This window comes from Astyanax mexicanus, chromosome 11 (assembly GCF_023375975.1).
Source record: "Astyanax mexicanus isolate ESR-SI-001 chromosome 11, AstMex3_surface, whole genome shotgun sequence".
Classification (NCBI taxonomy): domain Eukaryota; kingdom Metazoa; phylum Chordata; class Actinopteri; order Characiformes; family Acestrorhamphidae; genus Astyanax; species Astyanax mexicanus.
In genome coordinates, this window is record NC_064418.1 from 49,854,621 (window position 1) to 49,877,302 (window position 22,682).

The following is a 22,682-nucleotide window of genomic DNA, read 5'->3' on the forward strand; positions in this document are numbered from 1 at the left end:
ATTTAGGTCAAACAAGTGCTAGATGTTAATCTGCACAGATTTTTCTCCTGAAAACTGTTCCTTTGGATGTATAATGCGCTTCAGTTTATTTACAGTAAGCTTAGATTTCCAGATTTACACTAAGGCTGTGTGCAGCAACATTATCATACTAGCTAACCACGGTAAGCGGCTAATGCTGCCCGACAGCACTAAACTGAGAAACCCTGAGAGCTCCAGTAAGCCAGGGTTATATTAGCCAGGGTTAGCAGCAGGCTACAGGCTGATAATACTCACTTCTGAACGGCAGAAGAGCTAGTGCTAAGCGTGGTTAGCAGCTAATGCTAATACTGCTGGAGAACTAAACTGAAACTCTTGTATAACTCTGTACTTCAGCATTTATATAGTGGCTTTACTGCTCCTTAATACCTGACTGGTAGAATTCATACATAAGAAGCACCAGATTATAAAGCGCACTGTCGGTTTTTTGGGGTAAATGAAAGGATTATAAGTGCTTCTTATAGTGTAAAAAATACAGTACTTTTTCCCACAGCATTGTACATTGATATATTGAGGCTAAAACAATAATACATTGTGCAGCTCTACTCGCTACTGGCCAGGCCTTAGAAGAGGTCGACTGTGGGTGTGTGATATCAGCCGGTTACCTTCGATAGCAGGGCTGTACTGGGACATCACATTGCTGGCCAGGGTTGGCAGGGAGACGGCCACAAACACCATCAGCAGGCAGGCGATCTTGTACTCCTCCTCTGGGCTGATGTTCTCTGTTATCAGACACGGGCGATAGATAGGGAGTTAGAGTTACTCCACTGCTCCTCTCACACACACACCTTTATTTTGGCTCTGTGAGTAACGGCGCTAAACCTCGGAGAGGAACGGGCCCTCTCCCCAGGCACCGTCCGAGCGCTCGGCCCGAGGGCCAAGATAAATGCTGCTAATGCCCAACAATTAACTGGTATTTGTATTAGCGCTCTGGGAGCGATTTGGGGTGAGGTGACGCACTGTTTTGACAGTAAATAGCAGAGGTCTGTGTTAAAACACAGGCAGAATCAACACAAACTCAGAGATCGGCCAAACGAGCAGCCTGTGGCCAATCTGCTCAGGACTACTTTCACTTTTTATAGTTTTATACACTGCTGTACAGTTTCTACTACTAGCTTTAGTGCAGTGGTTCCTTTAAAATGGATAGTATTGGTATAGTGGCCATGGTTGTTGCCCTCTGGCTTGTGTGAGAAAGCCATCTTTCTTTAGTGAGTTAGTACAGGCACCGTAGAAGCATCATCTGTAATTACTCTTAAGGTTTGTTGTGAAAATAGTTGTTAAAATAGATCACTGTGTGTGTGATACATCTATATACCTGTTTTTAATGTTGTGTATTTTTTTCATGTTTTATTTAATGCTTATTTTGCACTTTGTAAGGTGTCCTTGAGTGATAGAAAGGCACCTGAAATAAAATGTATTATTATTATTATTATTATTATTATTATTATTATATAAATAGTCTTACAACTGAATTACTGAAATAAAGTAACGTTTTAATGATGCTCTAATTTTTTGAGATGCACTAGTATACTGCATATATATATGTTTAAATTCTACTCTGTAGAACTGGACTGCGGTATATTTAGTTGCGTATCAATGCTTACCGGACTTCTGGGAGGACAGGGCCACCACAAGAGCTGGATCAATCTCACAGGGCAACCCTGCAGCCGAGGACAGCTCATACACGTTCATTGCCACCTGAGAGACAAAGGGGGAAAGAAAAGCATGAGTTTTTTCTAGCAACATCCTCTATCGCCTGTGATTGGCTAACAGCACTGTGACGCTCCCTCTACAGCTCTGCAGTGTGCGGTCACCAACCAAGATGGGTGTGGCCATGAATCTTAAATTACAGGTTGAGGTCAGTATGGAGGCTTTTCCTGAGTCACTTTTTTCTTTTATTGGTTAATCCAGGCAATGGGGGTAGAAGTACAGTTTTATGTGCAGCATGCATATATATATGCAGCTTGGATTTAACTATTCTATTTCAAACAGGACAAGTACTAATTGCTTTCTAGTGAAATGACATCTTCTCAGAAACACCATCCAAATAAAGCAAATAATCACCAAATTAACTGTTCACGTTTCAGCCTATCAGCTATCAGAAAATACTAGAGTCTTAGATACACAGGTTCAGATAGATCTAATTAAATTTTAAACTTTCATTTGCAATAGTTGTATATACATATTATGGAAAAATAACTCAGATTTGTAAAATTTAAATCCAAATCTTGTTGGCACAAACTTTATTTCATAAGAGACTTTATTTCATGAATAAGGGATGCACTGATTTTATGTCCATCAGAATTATTGTGAAAATTATAGCATAATAATTGAAGAAAAAAATAACATACTGAATAGTCACTAATTTACTTTTGTTAAAAACAGGGTTAAAAAAAAAAAAGTGTATTACTACTCATAATTGAAGCCAATTACTATGCAGTATATCAGATTAGTCAGACTGTTCTTCAACCACATAAAAACAACAGTTCACCAGTATGTTTTATTTGATCATATTTCCGCTGTGATGTGTTTCTGTGCAGCCCAGCAGCAGGATGTTTACCTTCATGTCTGTTTCGCGAGGAATGTGGTCCTTGAAGTCTTCCACCGAACTGACCAGGAACGGGATGTGGCAGGACAGCACCTGCAGAGGACAAGAACAAGCCGGCGGTCAGAACACCTGCGGGCGGGCGGCCGGAGCGGCCCAAAGCACCCAGTCAAGCATCAAACGCAAAGCAAACAGCACCGCAGAGACCAACGGCATCCTTCAGCACAGCCCAGAGCTGTCCAAACACTCGCTTCTGCTGAGTCATGAGGAGCGGAGGTGAGGGGGCGGGACCACTTACATCTCGCAGGGCCTCCTGGGCCAGAGAGCGGAAGGACAGGATGACTCCGATGATGGTCATCCTCTTCAGCACACTGTCCACCGCTAGAGAGAGACACAAAAATAACGATAATTAGAAAAGATATCAAAAGATTAGGCCTGTCACGATAAGATATTTTGGTGGACGATATATTGTCCTAGAAATTATTGCGATACACAATATTTATGTATTTTTAAAACTATTAAATATCACTGACATAATGATAACAGAATAGCATACACTTTTTAAAGACAACAAAATTTGCATTAATCATTTATTATAATTAGTTTGGGAATTATATACTTATTTCTTTACCTACTTTAGTCCACACTGTGTGTATGGACTGTTATTGAAGCATGACTGGCTAAAATACAGTTCACTGTTATATCTGTGAACAAACATACTAATAAACACAATAGACGATATCACGAGTATCAAAAATGACTGAGGTCATGTTCATTTACTGTACGATAAATCGATATTGCAATTTTTGTGACAGGCCTGCAAAAGATTTTTTTTTATTAATAATAAGAATTAAAAACTAATAAACCAAAATATGCCATCATTTATATGTTTACAAATGATAAACTACTGGAAATGGTTTGTTTTAAATATTTTAGCTTGATTAAGAAAACGCTAAAAGTGATTAAATAAAACACATTATTTATAGAAATATTTTCCAGGCTTTTGGGAATTTTGTAATTGCAGTAGTCAAATCATAAAGCACCTGAAAATTGGAATAATCTGAATGTGTCTATAAACTTTATACCAAAATTTTCAATTCTTATCAGATCACATTTTGTGTGTTTCTCGGTTGTTGCTTTGCTGTTCCCCAACATCTAACAAGGCCTTAACCACCACCATAACACCACCCTAGCAACCAACTAAGCTAAAGTCTTGGTGATATTAATGCAAACAATACGATATAGCACACTCCGATTACCAACTAACACGTATTTAACAGTAAGATTGCTTGTTGAGCAGCAATAAAAATACACATTATTATTATTATTATTATTACTACTTATATTAAAACGTCCATGAATTTTCCCTATGCAGCTGCAGCCCTTGCCCTGGCACATGGTGATAATAAAGGCAGATATATGTATTAATTTGCTCGACACGTTTATTAAAGCAACCCACGGCGAGCGCGGCGTTAGCGCTGCAGGAGCCGGCTGCAGCTGAAGTGCTTCACTCTGCAGTTAAAGTGCCTTGCTCAATGATGTGAATGGCATGAGGCATGAACCTGAGCCAAACCCATGATCTCTTGAGCTCCGGCCAAGTTCTCTGGCAAGTTCTCTGGAGTTATTAGAACCCCCAGTTGGATACTCACACGTAAGTCTTTTGAACAGGGCTGCCATGTGATCAGGCTTGTCAAAGCTGGTCCTCATCTGGGTCAGAACCTCCACATTCTCCACCACCAGTTTCTGCACAGGGAAAGAGAGAGCGCTGTAATCCGGACCAGAACACAGTTTTAAACACAGACCACCCAAACCTGGTCCAGGAGCCTGATCTGATATCATCTAATATCAGTGTTGGGCACGTTACTTTGAAAAAGTAATTAGTTATAGTTACTCGTTACTTCTCCAAAAAAGTAACTGAGTTACTAACGGAGTTACTCCACTATAAAAGTAACTAGTTACCAGTAAAAGTAACTATCGCGTTACTTTTTATTATTCGCCCGTCAAAAAAAGGAAATCAATTATGCATTATTATTATTATTAGAAAAATAACAAAAAATAACAAACGAAAATAAACCCAAAATGTTGACAAAAATATAATCTAACGAATTTCAAAAAAATAAAACGAAATTCTCCACACAACCAAAGAAAATTACTAAAACTTGTAATACTGAAAAAAGCGGAAAAACGCGTCTGGGGATGAAATTTAACAAACCAAGCCACACTCAAAAGAAATATGTATATATAAAACAAAATAATGGACAAAAACAACAATTTAATGCCCGTTAAAATGGTATTAATATAACAGCTTCACCAAAAGAGAATAGAGCTTAGATCGTGCCCAAAAAATCCGACCCAGCCGGAGCCCGTGCACATTCTGCCCAAGCCCGAACCATGAACTGTCATCATGAGCCCGAGCCAACCCAAACCATAAACTGTCTGTTTTCGGGCTGAATGAATGAGCGAAATATAATCAGAATTATGTTAATTAACACTGTAACATAGAAGCATAGAACTATTATTTAATTTAAATGATTTTTAAGAACAGCTACATACAATGCTGCAAGTCAAACGCGGAGGTGTTCACGTGCGCCCAGAGCTACGTGATTTAATTTTATTTTGTTTTTATTTTTTCTGTTCAGTAAGCTTTTAGGGTGGGCTTGCTAGCGCGAGCGCTTTACACAAGAACTAAAGGACCACGAGGTGCAACACCGCCCGCTGTACAACTCCGCTGTACAACAGCGCTTATAAATAAATTAAACACGAAAATGAGGGTATTCTATCAGTAATTTCAGTTTTATAAACACAAAATACAGTTCGAGATAGTTATGTTTTTCCTTTTAATTACCGTTTTTATTAGATTCAGTTAACACAAATGTTTTTCACTTTCAGTTTTCGCTATTTCGTTCGCTGTAGTGAACAATAATAATTGGTTACTTAGCAACATTGTGATTATCACACCAGAGCTTTATATAAAATAAAAATAGGAGCCTGATTTCGGGTCGGTCCTCAGGTCAGGTGGGATTCGGGCAGAGAATCTAAGCTCTAAAATAGAAAGCAGCAGCACCACAAAAACCGGAGCAGCTAAAAAGAGCTTAACGTCCTTAATTCGGAACTTGGGCTGTCCACGGCAATCACTGAATTAATTAGAGCACGCAAATCGTCACAATTGTGCCTCACTTCACTACGCCAAACCACAGGCACAGCGGCCAGAAGCTCAAGTTCACCGGAAAGAGGAGGGGTTAACCAGGGCAAAGCGAAGTAAAAAAAAAAAAGTTCATAGAGCGGCTAAAGTAACGTGCAGTAACGGGGTGTCGGAAATGGTAACGGCGTTATAGTTACAGTCATAGTAATTAGTTAGATTACTCGTTACTGAAAAAAAGTAACAGCGTTAGTTTTAGCGCCGTTACTCCCAACACTAATAACTCTGCCTCTTTTTGAACTGATGCTGATGCATCATTGCCTGAGTCCGATTAGTTCTGATACATCAGCTCACAGACGCCTTATACTGATCCACATCACCCTAGGAGTGATGAGGGGAAAGAGCGAGCACCATCTACTGTACTGTACCCACCCAGAGAGAGCAAGACCAATTGTGCTCCCTCAGGGCTCCGGCAGCTGATGGCAAGCTACATAAACAGGATTCGAACCGGTGATCTGATCATAGTGGGAATCCCAGGGCACCTCAAGATATTAAATTTTTATCACAATACGTTACCCGTGATAATGATACTGCGATTAGGAAATACTTGAAAGAGGATAAAATACTCCTAAATAATCAAATACCAGGAATTATGGATTTATTGGTGTTTCAGTTTTCACACAATTTAACAACCAATAATCTTCACTGCAGGTTTATTAACACTACTCACTTGATTGTAGTGCCACCATGTAGAGTAATCAAGCAGTAACTGAAGTAAGTCTAATTAGGGGCGGAGTCCTAGGGAGTTTAGAGCTCCTATGTTTAAATACATATATCTATATTTGATGCCACGTGTCGATATAATATATCGCAATATCGATATATTGTCCCATCCCTGGCACTCACTTTACTAAACAATCACAACCCAAATCTGCTTAACCCTACAACAATACTAACTTATTATAAACTGTTTTAGGGTTTAGTAACATCTTAACTAAGTATTAATTAAGTCAAGATATTATTAAACATTACTTTATTTTAATGCTTAAAAATGAAATAAATTATAAAGAATTGAAACATTTGTGGAAAAAAATCAGTGAAAATGATTAATAATTAGGGATGCACCAATGTGGGAAATGGGAGAATTATGGGCCAATGCGGATATACACATTTATAACTTGCAGAGAGATGTATAGACAGGTATAACTTTATAAACTGCTAACAAACTCTATAGAAAACAGAAAAAAAAGAAGAAAAAAAAGAAAGATTTCTCTTGTGAAATTATTTTTCACATTTTCTGGTCCTTTCATAGACTGGTCATCACAGTAAATCTGAAGTTTTCTAATAAAAATCTCTTTTTATATCTGAAAAAGTCCTGATTAAGTCCTGAATTAAGCTTTAAGATACGAAAATGGAACTGACAGTAAAAAATAATGCGGTTAGGCCTCTTCTGTTTGTAGTATTCTCCCTAAATTCAGAAGGAAAACACATTCCTTGGAAACATAACATGGCATTATTTTCAGGTGTGGAAGAATGCAGAGATTTCGAGAGGTCATCATAAATTTAATCTATCACACTTCCACAGGCAGTGGGAGAAAACACAACACAATGGTTTTGGCAGCTTTCAATGACGTTTCGTAAAACATTGCTTCTCCGTGTGTTTAGAACATTTCAGCCCTGTTCCGCACTGATAACGACCCCCGGCTACACAACTTACTGCAGCCCGACTATTCTTATTACCACACAACACACTGTATTATTACCGTATATAAACAAGAAATACCACGGCCAGCTCTGACGAGTGTGTTTGACAGTTCCCATGAGTTTCCCAATAAGCAAGAAGCAGAAAGAAAAAGCCTCACGCTACCCAAACAGAGTTACCGGTAAGTCCGGCTGGCTCCGGGAATCACCTCATTAAGGAATAATGAGGAGAGTTTCTAATTGCTCCCAGGCAGTTTCCAGGAGAACACTGGAATGCTGGAACGCTCTGAGCAGCTAGAGCAGCCAGCGGAGAGAAGCAGGCCAGCCTGCACTGTACCTTTCCTTATCTCTGGGCTCCTGCCCTTGACCTGACGCTCCCGAGATACCTTCAACCCCATAAGGTCACTATGGGCCCTATCTTACACCCATTGCTATTTTACACCACACCACACCAAGAGTCAATTTTCACATCTTCCACCTCCATCGTTTAAATAGCGACATTTTTCTTCTGAATATATCTACACTGATGGGTGTGATGGTTTGGTAAATTTCTGGCGTATCGCTATCTTGGCAACGGAAAACTCAGGTGCTGCACTGACTGAATGCAACCTAAACAACAGTGTACATGCGCACACTCCTGCTTGTTACAAAAACACATTATTTAAGAGAATTAGTACATGCCTCTTGCACATTTTGACCAGTGCAAGGCATACTTTTCCCGTCACTATGACGTGCCCTAAATCAAGCTGCATAATTGCGATATATCATGTCATGATTTTTTTTATTGAAACATAAGCGCTCTAAACTCCCTAAAGGCCAATGTATACTTCTGTGTTGAGCTGAAAATGTAACAATGCGCCACGCTACACATACAGCCACAGCTGTGATTGATCCGCCGGGCCTCGAGCCGCTGATACACGCACGCAGACGTATAAACACGTTCCTCTTCCAGCGTACTCTCGCTGGATATGCATAGGCTACGCCGTAGGTTCAATGCAGAGGTATGTATATATTGGGCTTAAGACATTTAAGACTCGCCCCCAATTAGACTTACTAAAGTTACTGCTTCATTTTTTCACGTGGTGGTGCTATAATCAAATAAATATGCTTAATAAAACTGCACTGGTAGTTAAATTATGTGAAACTGAAACGCCAATAAACCCTTAACTTCTGTTTTTTGATTATTATATTATTTAAGGAATATTTTATCCTCTTAAGTAACACAGATGTTGTGAAGTGTCGTAAAGAACTGTCTTGTGATATATCGAGTATCACAGAATCACATTATCGTAATATCGTTATCCTGAGATTGTTTTAATACCCAGAGAACCTCTAAGCTCTGCATGTATCCTCACCTTTAGCTCAGCCACCTGGGAGGAGATGTGCCACATCAGGCTCTCGCTGAGGAACTTCATCCCATACGGCCCCAGCAGCTCCGAGAGAGAGCGCATTTCTGATTCACAGAAAGAGAGAAAAGACAGATGTTTCAGATTCTTACAGCAGAGAAAACCGCAGAGAGCAGTTCCAAACCAATCAAACACTTCAGCCAAAGCAGTGAACGATAAACAAACAAATGAAAGACAGAACAAACACTTCATACTCTCACAGCAAGAAAAATATCAATCATGTAATTTCAGCAATTATAACAGTAGATGCAGGAGAGAGGTCTTATCTAGACTAGGGCTGGAACATACAGCCAAAACATTTCTTTTGTTTGATATATAATAATTTTGATATCAATAAAGAAGAACTCCGGTTTGCACCATACAGTATCTCTTCTCTATTATTATCCAGCATCACTACTGTAGTGTTAGCATTGATCTTATAAAAGCTTTTTAAGAAATTACCTGAGATATCTGAATACTCCTCAGCGTTGAAGGTCAGCTCGTTCTCTGTGGGCAAGTTGACGAAAGCCTTCATGGCAGGGAAGTACGCTATGTGGCCGTTGCTCACCTGCCGAAGCAAAGTCTCCAGATACCTGTAAGAACAGACATAATCCTCTCAGGTGAGTTCACAAGATAATACAACTAAAAAATCTACAATACAGCAGATTGGTCAGTGTACTGTTATCAGTTTGGCTTTCTGACTATTTGGCAGTCACCCCAATTCTCAAGTTTTAAATTTTTGCCCACCATGATAAGAATTTTAGAAAAATTAAGAAAATAAAGATTTTTATTCTGTTTTATGATTTTTGCATTTTTTGACAGACATGTGACGATATAACTTAACTTCTGTCGCACAATAAAAAAATTGCCAAAAATCTAAAAAAAAAAAAGTACAAAGAATTTTACTTCTAATTTTAGACATTTCTATTTTTAAATATTTTCTTACATCCTTATTAATAAGCATATCACCATTACTGAAATAGTTTTGATCAAAACAATTACTGCCTGGATTAAACGTTAATATTTGGTCAGAAAATTAAACTGGTACACAATACACTGACCATGAATACATTTTTACCAAGTGATGTAATGAGTGCTGCAGGGGATACAACAATGTCTCTGAAGAGTTTTTAAACTCGAGGTTTCGCTGTTTTTATTGCTTTGAAGCTAGAACTAAGAGCTGTACCCAAAAGATTGCAAAGATTAAGGGCATGGCAGAAATAATCTATAATTGATCGAATAATCTGAAAAATAATCAACAGATTAGTCAACTAAAAGAACAATCATTAGTTGCAGCTCTAATATAGGACCTAATATAGAGCCCTGGGGTACACTGATAACGTAATGTGCTTGATGTTGTTTATGTTAGTGTAAATTTCTCACCAGTTGGTGTAGAGGCTGGTGATGGTGGGTTCTCCGTGGCTGTCCAGATGTTGGGTCTGCTGCAGGAGCACGTTGTTAAACACTCTGGTGATGTCGATCTGCACATAGTTCTCGATGGACTGCAGAACGGTCATATAGGCGCGAACGCTGGTCAGAAGCTCAGAGGGCTTCGCTATCTCCTGCGTGGCCTGGTTGTACATGGTCATTCCCACTATGGACCTGAGGGAACAAAGTCAAGGCACTCAGTAAAAGCTAGTTATCTAATAGCAAACATTATTTTGTGATCAAACAAAGCAAAACTACAATAAACAATAGCTTCACAATCTAAGAGTGCATTTTAAATTCTAACTTATGGTACATAAAATAAGCTAAATAAAGTTAGTAAAGTCCAAACACACAGCATTTACTTTTAAATATAATATATAAGTATTCATACTTCTTGAACTTTTTGTCACTTTACACATTTTGTCACCTTACAACCACAAACTTAAATGTATTTTATTGAGATTTTAAGTTAATGTAATTTATTCTCTCTATGTGGCGGAAAAGTAACACTGCTCATCACCCTGAACACACCATCCCCACTGTGAAACATGGTGGTGGAGGCATCATGCTTTTCTTCAGCAGGGACAGAGAAGCTAGTCAGAGTTGATGGGAAGATCCTGAAAGAAAACCTGTTGGAGGCTGTAAGAGACTTGACTCTATAGGAGTTTCACCTTCCGGCAAGACGATGACCCTAAACATACAGCCAGAGCTACAGTGGAATGATTTAGATCAGAGAATATTCATGTGTTAGAATGAAACAGTCAAAATCCTAAAGACCTAAATCTCATTGATCTATTGTGGAGAGACATGAAAACTGCTGTTCACAGACCAACGCTCTCCATCCAACCTGACTGATCTTGAGCTGCTATTTGTGTTGATGTATCGCTAAAAAAACTCAACGAAAAAACTCTTTGTGGTTGCAAGGGGTTATGAATAATTTTGCATTAAAAGAGATTAAATGAAAAAAGAAAGTTTAAGATAAGTTAAAAGCCTGAGAATAAAGATATGCTTTAAAAGTTAACATCACCTGTGGATGACATCCTTATATAAAGGCTTAAGTAACAGCAGAGTGAGCACTTTCTGAACAATGGCTGTATTGTAGTTTGGGCTTTTCCACATTGGTAAATAATTTGGCATGCTCAGCGGTGTGGAGCGAGCAAATATGGCGGCGCTAAAACGATGATAAAACTTATTACGTTTGTTTTGTTTGTGTTTTTTCACACTCCGGCCGACCGTAATGACCGCGTACACACCACAGGCAGCTTATTGAGGTCCATCATAAGAAGGCTGGGAAAGTAACACGCAATAAAACGCTTTATCCAGTCTGACCCGCGGGGAGGCTGGACGAGGGTGTAGCGGCGAACAGCGCTAATAGGGCCTCTCATCGCCGAGAAGCGCAACCATTTCAGGGGTTCACAGCCCGGGAGAGCGGGGCCGGCCAGCGTACCCGCGTCAGAGCCTTTGAATCCCACAGTGGAAAATGCCTGTTATTCCTCAGCTCGTGTTTATGTGGTTGGACAGGGCTCGGATTTGGAGCCGCGTCAAAATCACTCTAACCCAAACTCCGTCGACTGGACCAATAAATCACACAAATCGAACAGTAAAGCCGAGAGGGGCCCTTCACGCTCGTTTTTCAATTCTCCACTTAATTAACGGGGGAGAAGAAGTGAACAATGTGTTCCTCTGAAATAAAACGCAGCAGTAACTCCCCCCGAGAGGAAAATTAATAACAACCAGTCAGCTCAGAAACGCATTAACAGAACACAGGGCCAGACTGTGGCTACGGACAGCAGGTTAGATAAGATGCGAGAGTGTCTGAGTGTGTTTTATGTTTGTGTAGTCTGTTTAGTTAATAGAAAAGTGAAGGAAAGTGATACGTTTTGTAGTTTTGTAGCGCCTGTATCCATTCCCAATTTTGAGGTGGTATAGCGGGTCTTGAGGGGGTATAGTAGGGTTTGTTAAGGGTTTAAGGGGGTATAACTGAGTTTGAGGAGGGTTTGAGGGGGTATAGCTGGGTTTAAAGGATTTAATTGGGTTTGAGGGAGTATAGATGGGATTTGAGCGGTATAGCTGGGGTTTGAGGTGGTATAGCTGGTGTTTAAGGAGGGTCTGAGGGGGTGTAGGTGGGTTTGTGGAGAAATTGAGGGGGTATAGCTGGGTTTGATGAGAGTTTGACGTGGTATAGCAGGTCTTAAGAGGGTATAGCTGGGCTTGAGGGTTTATGAAGGGTTTGCGATGGTATTGCTGGGTTTGTGGAGAAATTAAGGTGGTACAGCTGAAGTTTGAGGTGGTATAGTTGGGGTATAACTGGGTATGAGGGGGGTATACCTAGGTTTGAGGAGAGTTTGAGGCGGTACAGCTGGGCTTGAGGGGTATAGCTGGGGTATAACTGGGTGTAAGGGAGTATAGCTAGGTTTGTGGAGAAATTAAGGGGGTATAGCTAGGTTTTTGAAGAGTTTGAGGTGGTATAGCAAGTGTTTGAGGGGTATAGTTGGGTTTGTGGAGAGTTTAAGGATGGATCTGAGATGCTGGATTTATGGAGGGTCTGACCAGAGATTTACAGAGTTTTAGATGATACTGCTTGGTTTGAGAAAACAAAAATTGGTTTAAAGTGGTATGGTTTAGATTTCAGAAACATCTGAGTGGGGTATTTGACTGAGTTTGAGGTAATTATTTCTTTGTTTTGGAAGGTAATAAGTGTAGCTTGAATAAGAGATAAAAGACTCACTTGGTGAAGCGGATCTCCAGGTGTGAGGTGAGGTACTCGCGTGGGGTGAAGGTGTGTTCCCACACCACCATGTTGGGCACGTAGTTGATGGAGAAGCAAAGCTCCGACAGCGCTGTGTGCAGTTTATCCAAGCTAGAAACACAAAAACCTTCATGTCAGACAGCAGCTCGCATTAAAATCTAATTTCCTTCAGATTATACGGCCAAATCGGCCACAGAGCACACAGCTTAACCTCCAATATAACAGCTAATACTGAACATTACAGCCAGGGATAGAGATCTATCCTCCTCACTGTGTGTGTGTTAAGGAACTGATATTGCAGCAGAGACCTCCAGCAGGGTTGGATAAGCTGAACTGGTATCTGTGGAAGCTGCTGGAAAGATGCCTGGGGGCTAGATTTAAGTGTTTTATGTACTTTTACATTTAAGCATAAAACGATGTATATGTAATAATAACTTTCTCAACTTAACCTCTGCAGCCAAAAATAAACAGCTATGTGCTTTAACGAAAGAAAATGGAAGCTTATATAAAAATGTAAAGTGTTTATAATGTGTGTGGAGCTTGGTGTCCCCCATGTATGGTGCGGGTGTGTCCCCCGAGTGTGGTGGGTGGTGTCCCCCATTACTGACGCTTGGTGTCCCCCTGTGTGGGGAGAGTTCTGTCCCCCGCATGCAGCGAGTAATGTCCTCTGTGTGCAGTGAGTTCTGTCCCCTGATAGTGGCGGGTAGTGTCCCCCGTGTGCGGCGAGTAATGTTCGCTGTGTGTGGTGAATTCTGTCCCTTGTGTGGTGCTTGGTGTCCCCCCCTATATGGCACAGGTGTGTCCCCGTGTGTGGTGCTTAGTGTCCACCGTGTAAGGCAGGTGGTGTCCCCTAGTGTGGCGGGTGTCCCTGCTTACTTGGTGACGAGGAGTCTGTTTTTCCTCATGCTCTCCACTCCGGGCTTCTCCCTCTCCGGCTCGCCCTTCTTCCCCGTTTGCTTCTTCGACTTCTTGTTCACGGCCTGACTGATGGTTTTGGCGCAGTGTTTTGGCAGTAGCTGTACGGGTGGGAGAAGAACAGGAAAAGTCCCCCGCTTTAACATACATAAACCCGAGCGGCGCGGAGACGCGAGCAGCATGCTCAGAAAGAGTTATGAGGCCGTGTCCTGTTTGCTTATGTTATTACAAAAACAAGACAAGCACAGATTTCCCTGAGCATTAACTGGGTCATTAGCTGAAGAGGAAGATGAGGAGGAGGAGGAGGTGATGATGCCCCATGGACGGGCAGAGGAGGAAAACATCTGGGGAAGTTTTGCTTTCCTAAATCTACACACACTCTTTTTCTCCCTCTCAGACAGAAAAACAGGGGCTGGGGGCTGTGGATTTGTTTCACATCAGGCTGGAGGAACCCTGCAGGCCCGAAGAAGTGAACATCCCTCAGCTCCTGGGACGGTGCCAGTTAATTAGATGAAAGCTGGCGTATCTCTGTGGTCAGTGCTTGGCAGATCTGTGTGTGTGTGTGTGTGTGTGTGTTGGGTGTTCAGTAAGGGACTATGGAGGACTGTAGTATGGCATAATAATGATGAGGGTTGGGTTGAGGGCTTGGGTTGGGTCAGGACACTGGGTGAGGGTTGAGGAGAGGGGAAGTGGAGTTATGGATGTGGGAGTTATGATTAGGGTCAGGGTGAGGACGCTGGTTTATGGTGGAGTCTGAGTGTTCTGAGTGTGGGTTTGATGGAGTATGGTTTAATTTTTAAATTATATATAAGCACGGGATCTCATTCCAATATTAAGCCAATGATTTATAGTCTGGACTGGTTAGCCAGTGTGTGTTTTTGGGCGTTTTACACCAGCACTATTTGGTTTGGTTAAAACAGACTCTGATTTGTTTGTACTCTTGGTGCGGTTTGAAATCTGTAATTTAGACCAAAACCACCACCAATTAAGACCCACGAGAGGAGCAATTCTGTTTGTGGGGAGGACGTGATCCTTTCTCAATTTGACCCAACTGTCAAACATACTGCTCAGGTTTGCACTTAACAGCTGTTCAGGTGCAGTTTAACCTGATTTATTACCCAGATAAATATATTACTACAGCTGTAAACTAACACGGTCTCTGCTGATACATGCTTAGCTATTTTCACACTGAACTCTGTGCATATATGAATATATGCAATGTTCACAGTATTTTGGCGCAGTTCGGTTTGTGTCTGTGTGAAAACAAACCAATCCAAGTATAAAAATCCTCAACTAATCTGGACCAGAGAAACGCTATGCCTCTACCGCTAGCATTGTAAGCCTGTTGGAAGCATTGGCTAAAAGTGCTGTATTTCAGAATGCAAGGGGGAAAACGGGGTGAGCTATTCTGTAGGGTATTAATCAGGTTAAGGTGGTACAGCTGGTTTTGAGGGGGTTTTATGTCTGAGGTGGAACAGCTGGGTTAAAGTGGTGGCGATGTTTAATGTAGTTGATTTTGCAGGGCGGAAGCATTATAAATGGTTATGATGTGTTTTTTTCTGGGGTTAAGGTGGTACACAGCTGGGTCTGAGAGAGGTCTGGAGTGTGTTTGAAAGTAAATGTGGTATAGCTGGATTTTACTCCTGAGCAAATTAATTTGCATTCTGTCTGATGGGTTTATGGTCCTGTACATGAGTGGTTTTGTTAGGCATTACTTGGTTTGAGATGGTAAAGATGGGTTTGAGTGGGGAATTTATTGGGTATTTCTCGACTCGAGATGGTATAGATGGGTTTGTGGAGGGTTTTGTTGGTTATTACTTGATCTGAGATGGTATAGATGGGTTTGAGGGGGATTTCATTTGGCATTACTTGATCTAAGATGGTATAGATAGGTTTGTAGAGGGTTTTATTGGGTATTGTTTGATCTAAGATGGTATAGATAGGTTTGTAGAGGGGTTTATTGGGTATTGTTTGATCTAAGATGGTATAGATAGGTTTGTAGAGGGTTTTATTGGGTATTGTTTGATCTAAGATGGTATAGATAGGTTTGTAGAGGGTTTTATTGGGTATTGTTTGATCTAAGATGGTATAGATAGGTTTGTGGAGGGTTTTATTGGGTATTGTTTGATCTAAGATGGTATAGATAGGTTTGTAGAGGGTTTTATTGGGTATTGTTTGATCTAAGATGGTATAGATAGGTTTGTAGAGGGTTTTATTGGGTATTCTTTGATCTAAGATGGTATAGATAGGTTTGTCAGTGTTTTACTTGGTATTTTTTTATTTGAAGTGGCATAGATTGGTTTTGGAGGGTTTTATTGAGTATTACTTGATTTGAGATGGTATAGAAAGGTTTGTAGAAGGTTTTATTAGGTATTGCTTGATCTAAGATGGTATAGATGCATTTGGGAAGGGCTTTATTGGATATTTCTTGATTTAAGATTGCATAGATGGGTTTTCTGGGTTTGTGGAGGGTTTTGGGGGAGTTAGTGGGTTTGAGTGTTTTTGTTTCTGGTGGTTTGAGGTGGAACAGATGAGTTTTGGAGTTTGTGGTTGTATTAATGTGTTTAAAGGGGTTGAAGCATTAGGTGGTAAAGCTGAATTTTACTGTTTCAGTAAATTATTGTGCATTATTTCATATTTAACAAAAATAACAAATTAAAACAAAGAAGAAATGTATCTGGTGAAGAGCGTGGATGAAGGGTGAAACTGGGTGAGGTCAGTTGAAAGACGAAGGCTGTACCCAGCAGACCAGCAGGCAAATTGCTGCTCTTAACTGCGTCCTTGGGAGCGGTTTGATCCTGATCCGGTCTGGGGATGTGGTTGGAATTGGGGTGGGTAGGAATTACGGTCAGGGGAAGAAAACAGCTTGTGGTCGGGGTGATGTTACTGACCTGGTCACTAAGAGTGCATTGCTCTGTGCAGATGTCTGTGATGAGGTTGCGAGCCTGCTTGGCCATCTCGTCCAGGAACATGTTACAGAGAGACAGGCTGCGGTCCCCGATATGGTGCCTCTGCAGGGATAAACAACACAGAACCACAGTGTTTAGTTTAGAGCTGCACTCGCCATTAGCGTGAATACACCTGTGCCTTCAAAGAAACCATACACTTACACTGTGAGCTTTAATCTTTACAGCCAAAATAAACATTAAACATGAATTATGATATGTATGACTGTTCTCATTAGTCAGAGAAGCTTTATATTGGACACATAAAAGGGTTAGATAAAGTATTTTACAACCTACATAGTCAAAATAGACAGATTTAAGTCGGTTAAAAGCATTTTTTGGTCCAAACCCTAAAACAAAAAAGCAAAAGGAAAGTATACATTTACTCAAGTAGAAATATGGATTGAGTTTTTGGTAGTATCTGTTCAGAAGTAGCAAAGATATATAAAATATCAGATCTAGACGCACCTAAGAAGTTGAATTTGTGAAATTGCCTTGTTTGTAGATATACAAGAAGTTGTATTTTTTAAATAATTATAATTATAGGTTTATTGACTTTTACAGAGATCAACTTTTACAGTTGTATCTGAACAAATTGAAAATCTCTCACCACATCAGTATCAGAGGGTGGTTAACATACTATATGAACTTAATCAATAGAAAATAAAGAATAAAAAAACAAATAGGGCAGGTAAATACTAATTTTAAGAAAACATTTTAAGACTTTGATTAAAAAAAATTGTTGCTTTTGGTCAAGAATTAGCCAGAGAACCAATTAAACATTGTATCCTATAAAAGAATAAGAGAGATTTTGATCTTAGATCTTAGACTGACGTTCAGGGAGACACATCAAACAGCACAGGGTCACGGCACCACTTTTGGTTTCTCCCGTCACTCAAACTGCAGGTAAAATCCCGCCCACACGGATCTGATGGATCTACTACTGCAGGTACATGCTCGGGTACAGGCTCAGGTGATGCAGCCGACTGAAAATAACCCTGGAAAACCCAAAGCGACGGAGACCCGGACCCTCACAGAAGCTTCCTGATCTGTTAGTGTTGCTATAAACCGCCTTGAAAAAAAAAAGCTTCTGTGTTAGGAGTGGAAATATTCCTGGAAACTTTTTAGTGCTTTTCCAACATAAACAAAGGCTGCAGCTGTCCAAAGCTGTGCGAAAGTGGACATAGGAAGAGGCACATTTCGGAGCCGTGCTGAGAGAGGGACTTTCGTGTTTGAACAAGGGAAACCCAAGCCTTCTATGCCTCAATAAATCTCTTTTATTCCTCTAAAAGCTCGGCCGCCGCGGCCCCCGTGCTCCTCCGCTCGCTTGCACGGCGTGAGCACGCTTGTTTTCACGCTCGTCCTGCTGAAGCTTCGGCAACCAATTAGGAGCAGAAGCTCACGGCTGTTTACCACATCGGCCTCGGGTTCCGCGGGGCAGCCGTGTTTAACAGGAACAAACGCAGCAGCCGGGGAACAGGGGGACGTGTTGTGCTGCGTGTGTGTGTGTGTGTGTGTGTGTGTGTGTGAGGGGACCGAGGTCCCGAGGGAACACCGCTAACTGCTCTAGCGTACGGTTCAATTAGACGTTTAATAAATCAGGCTTTTCAGCACTCGTTTTCTTTTCCACGCTGGATCCCACTTTCCTCACTCTCAGTATGACGCCTTCCTGTTCCATAATGCAGAGAGAGAGATTAAGAGCAAGGGACAGCAAAAAAGAGAAAGAAAGAGAGAGAGACATATAGAAAGAGAAAGAAAGGAAACAAGAAGGGGAAAAGTGAGGGGACGGAGGCAGGTAGAAAGATATCAAAACAAAAATAGGACAGAAGTAAAAAGAATGAAAGAGATACAGACAGAGAAAGAAAGAAAGAAAGAAAGAAAGAAAGAAAGAAAGAAAGAAAGAAAAAGAAAAACATTGAGGTAGAAAGAGAGGGCACAACAGGGAGAAAAGCAAAGAGACAGAGACAGAAGAAAAGAGAATGAAAGAGTAAGAGGCTAAAAGAAAGAGGTAGAAAGACACACACACACCAACACACACACACTCCAACACACACACACTCCAACACACACACACTCCAACACACACACACTCCAACACACACACACACACTCCAACACACACACTCCACGACTGAGCAAACAGCAAACAGCATTTCCATGTAACTCTGCGGCGTATTAATCAGATCACTTGCCGGTGGGCTGCAGTGTGTTTATGACAGGCTGGCTATTTGTCTTTTGTCTACTAATTACGCAAACGAGCCCAAAATAATAAAAAACACCAAATACTGAATAATTCAGTTTTCTACTTTATTCAGAATCCATTTCTCCCAAACACATTTTATCATAATGAACTCCAGAAAGATCCAGAGTAAGTGTTTGGTGTGGTTTTCTGATGGGACATTCAGAACATGTTCCCCACATGGACTGTCCAAACTCTCCACACTGAAACATCATTAATATTGTCTGTATAGAGAACAGCGCTTAGATATTATTCATTTTCATTGGTAATTTGAAATGATATTCCATGCCCTGATCAACAGGCTTAAATTTTATACTCCGTCATTGAGGAGTTACATATTAGATATCTAAATGTTTGTAGAAACTGTTGATCAGTCCTACTGCACACTGTCTTGGAAAACTTTTAGCCCATTCCTCCGTACAGAACATATTCAACTTTGGGATGTTAGTGGGTTTCTGCACATTATCTGCTGACTTCAATAGATTAACCTCAGGGCCTTTACTTGCCCCCATTTCAAAACACTAACTTTATTCTTCTTGAACCATTCTTTGCCAGAATGAATTTAGTTTAGCACTTAGTGTCATTGTCTTGTTGCATGGCCCATGTTCTCTTGTGATTCATTTCATAGACAAACGTCTTGAAATTTTCCTTTAGAACTGCAGATGAGCAGCAACGCAAACCCTGTCAAGATTTACACTAACTAATGTGAGAGAGGCCTTCCGTTGCCTAGAAGTTATACTGGGGGTCCTTTCTGACCAGGCTGACTATTACATACCTTGCTCTTGAAGTGATCTTTGTTGGTCAAGCACTCCTTTGGAGGGAAACAATTGTCCTGAATTTCCTCCATTTCTACACTGTAATCTGTAGATTACAGTGGATTGTGGATTCTTGGAGTCCGAACTTTTTAGAGATGGTTTTGTACCATTTGCTGCCTGATGAACTTGAAAACTCTGTTTCTGAGGTCCTGTTCTTACCATGATACACTTCCACAAACGTGGTGGCTTGGGGCTTAAGGGTGCCTTAAGGAGCTTGGTGATGAATTAATACAGTATGTGTCTTATAGTTGGGCAGTGCAACCATGAGGTCTCTTGGAACCAACTATCTGAATACTGGACGTGACTTCCACTCCTTTACTCACCATGACTGTGTAGTCTTTCTCCTTAGGCTACCATCTACTATGTGTATATATATATATAAATAAAATATATAAATTGTGCTTGCCTGTGCTTGTCTTCAGTGTTAGAGGCTATAATAACAAGTTACCACTTCTTCTGCTGCTGAGAGTGTGGCTTTATGTTGGATAAATGCTACATGGAGCGCTCCTGCATTAATTCAGAATTACTCCGTATCACTTATCACTTGTGAAGGTGATAAATCTATTATAGTTCAGTTGAAATACGAGGTTCTTTTGTGGCTTGAGTCAAAAAAAACAATTGTAAAAATATAATATATTTTTCAAGTGTAAATACTGGCTTGTCCACTGGGAATGAATGTTTGTAAAGTGTGTCCAGTGTGGAGGCATTTCTGGGATTTTTACATCTTGTTTACACCCTTTTCAGACCTACATAAGCACATTTTAAGACACAAATGTAATATTTCCTGTAATAATTCAGAATGGCTGATAAATCTATTTCAGTACAGTTCAGAATATAACAATGTCATGTTGTTTGAGCTAATTATAAATAACTATACTATACTTTAAATGAATGAATAGCTTTAAATTGATACTAAAAAGTCGTTGGAATATGAAGTTCTTCTGTGGCATCACTCAAAGAACTTTATTTTTTAAGTGTAAATGCTGGCTTTTCTCCAGGAGAGTGCTGATAATGTATGTTTTTGGGGTTTATGGATTATTTATATCTTGTTAACACCCTCTTTAGACCTACATAAATACATTTTAAGGCACAATATCGATACAGGAGCTTCTCGGAGCTTGTGTAACAGGGCTCACCTCTTCAGGACAGAGCTCATGGGTGCAGCTCATGAAGTGTGTGCAGAGCAGAGGGAAGCAGATGGAGTAACGGGACTGAGAGGGCAACTCCAAACACTGCTGGAACATCTTCTCAAACGCCCGACTGTAGAAACTATCAGAGACGAGAGAGAGAGAGAGAGAGAGAGGAGAGAACACGGAGTACAAAAGATCAAAAAAGAGAAAAAGGGGGACAACACAGTTTGAGTTTCCATCTCCTTCTGGTACAGCCATATCTACAACACCCCCCGCTGCCCCACCCACCACGCCGCAGGAAAAACATCCAAACACTACCCCAACACAGCGTCGCCCCTAGCAACTGCAGAGGAGATACAGACGTTTTACAGAGGAGATGGAGGGTCCTCTGTGGGACGTTAAAGCAGACAGCTTTATCTGACCCGTGGGGGGTTGAGTGTGGGGGCGAGAGAGGTTGAGCCGTACCAGAAAATCGAGAGGTCTGAGGTTTCCACCAGCATTTCCACCAGAGAGTCCACCATCTTGGTGTGAAAGATGATGGTGTTCATCATCTTCCCCAGCTCACGGTGGTCCGAGATACCCAGGGAAGCCTTGGAGACGCTGGTGTAGGCCTGCACACAAGATAGAAACGTACAGAGAGTGAGTTATTTCTATGATATAAAAAATTCTATTATAATTTAGTACACTGTATTATTAGTATCCTCTTTTCACCCTGTTCTTCTTCAGTACTCAGGACCACCCTAGAGTGTAGTAGCATGATTAGCATGGTGGCAGTATAGGAAGTGTTAGTATATTGTGCTGGTAAAGTGATTTGAACACATACAGCAGTGCTGCTGGAGTTTTTAAACACTCAATCCTGAGTTTAAACTCAGTTTAAACGCTTACAGTGAAAATGATTCACTAGTTCACTAGAGCTTCACAGGTTGTCTCCTTGGCAAAATCACAGAGCTGATTGTGGATGTTAGAGACCTTGCACTCCTTTACCGATTGTTTGAGGATGCCCCACAGATGCTCAAAAATATATATTTTTTTGGGTCTGGAGAAATGCATGATCATACTTGTGCTGTATTCACTGTAGGCTGTAGGTTATGTGAGTTATTTTGAGGGCACAGCAAATTTACACTGTTATATTGTAGCTGTACACAGACTACTTTACATTAGATCAAAGTGTACTCACTTTTTCGGAGATACTGGACCTTTTTCTAGTTATTTTAGAATTCTAGTTAAAGCACAATAACCACTTATTGAACATCTATTTCACCTTATTAAACTTCAAGACAGAATCGTACTATGATCATCATAGAGTAGAGCAGGGCGCTAAATCGTTGATTTTTATAAAAAATAGCTTTTTTCTCAGTTTAAACTTATGCTACCTACTCCCTTCTGGGCTCCCATAGTTCAGTGACCCTCCTCCCAACACAGCGATCAGGAAAAAAATAAAAAATAAAAGTAAGCCTTGCTTTCAACCATTTCTTTGTCATCTGTAGTTAGATTTTTAAAATGGGTTAAAAAAATAAATTAATTAAAAAAAAATAGAATTTTTTTTTTTTTTAGGCCCTATCGCCCAGCTCTACTATAAAGATGTTTTAAATTCACCAATTATATTGTGTACATTATGATATGGCACACCCCAACTCCTCAGCATCCGTAACTCA

At 40.6% G+C, this 22,682-nt stretch overlaps 1 protein-coding gene across 4 annotated transcripts in view; it reads right to left on the minus strand.

Annotated features, from left to right (window-relative positions):
• nckap1 (NCK-associated protein 1) overlaps positions 1–22,682 on the minus strand; it is a 72,058-nt gene that overhangs the window by 5,376 nt on the left and 44,000 nt on the right. For all 4 annotated transcript variants that reach the window (XM_049484840.1, XM_049484839.1, XM_049484842.1 and 1 more), the window contains 13 exons: positions 21,493–21,638; positions 21,034–21,166; positions 16,790–16,909; positions 13,860–13,999; positions 12,963–13,094; positions 10,190–10,408; positions 9,269–9,399; positions 8,777–8,874; positions 4,231–4,324; positions 2,880–2,962; positions 2,597–2,677; positions 1,641–1,734; positions 642–758 (listed from right to left, as the gene is read on the minus strand). In XM_049484840.1, the coding sequence (XP_049340797.1) occupies positions 642–758; positions 1,641–1,734; positions 2,597–2,677; positions 2,880–2,962; positions 4,231–4,324; positions 8,777–8,874; positions 9,269–9,399; positions 10,190–10,408; positions 12,963–13,094; positions 13,860–13,999; positions 16,790–16,909; positions 21,034–21,166; positions 21,493–21,638 (1,588 nt within the window). The remainder of the gene's footprint in view (positions 1–641; positions 759–1,640; positions 1,735–2,596; positions 2,678–2,879; positions 2,963–4,230; positions 4,325–8,776; positions 8,875–9,268; positions 9,400–10,189; positions 10,409–12,962; positions 13,095–13,859; positions 14,000–16,789; positions 16,910–21,033; positions 21,167–21,492; positions 21,639–22,682) is intronic.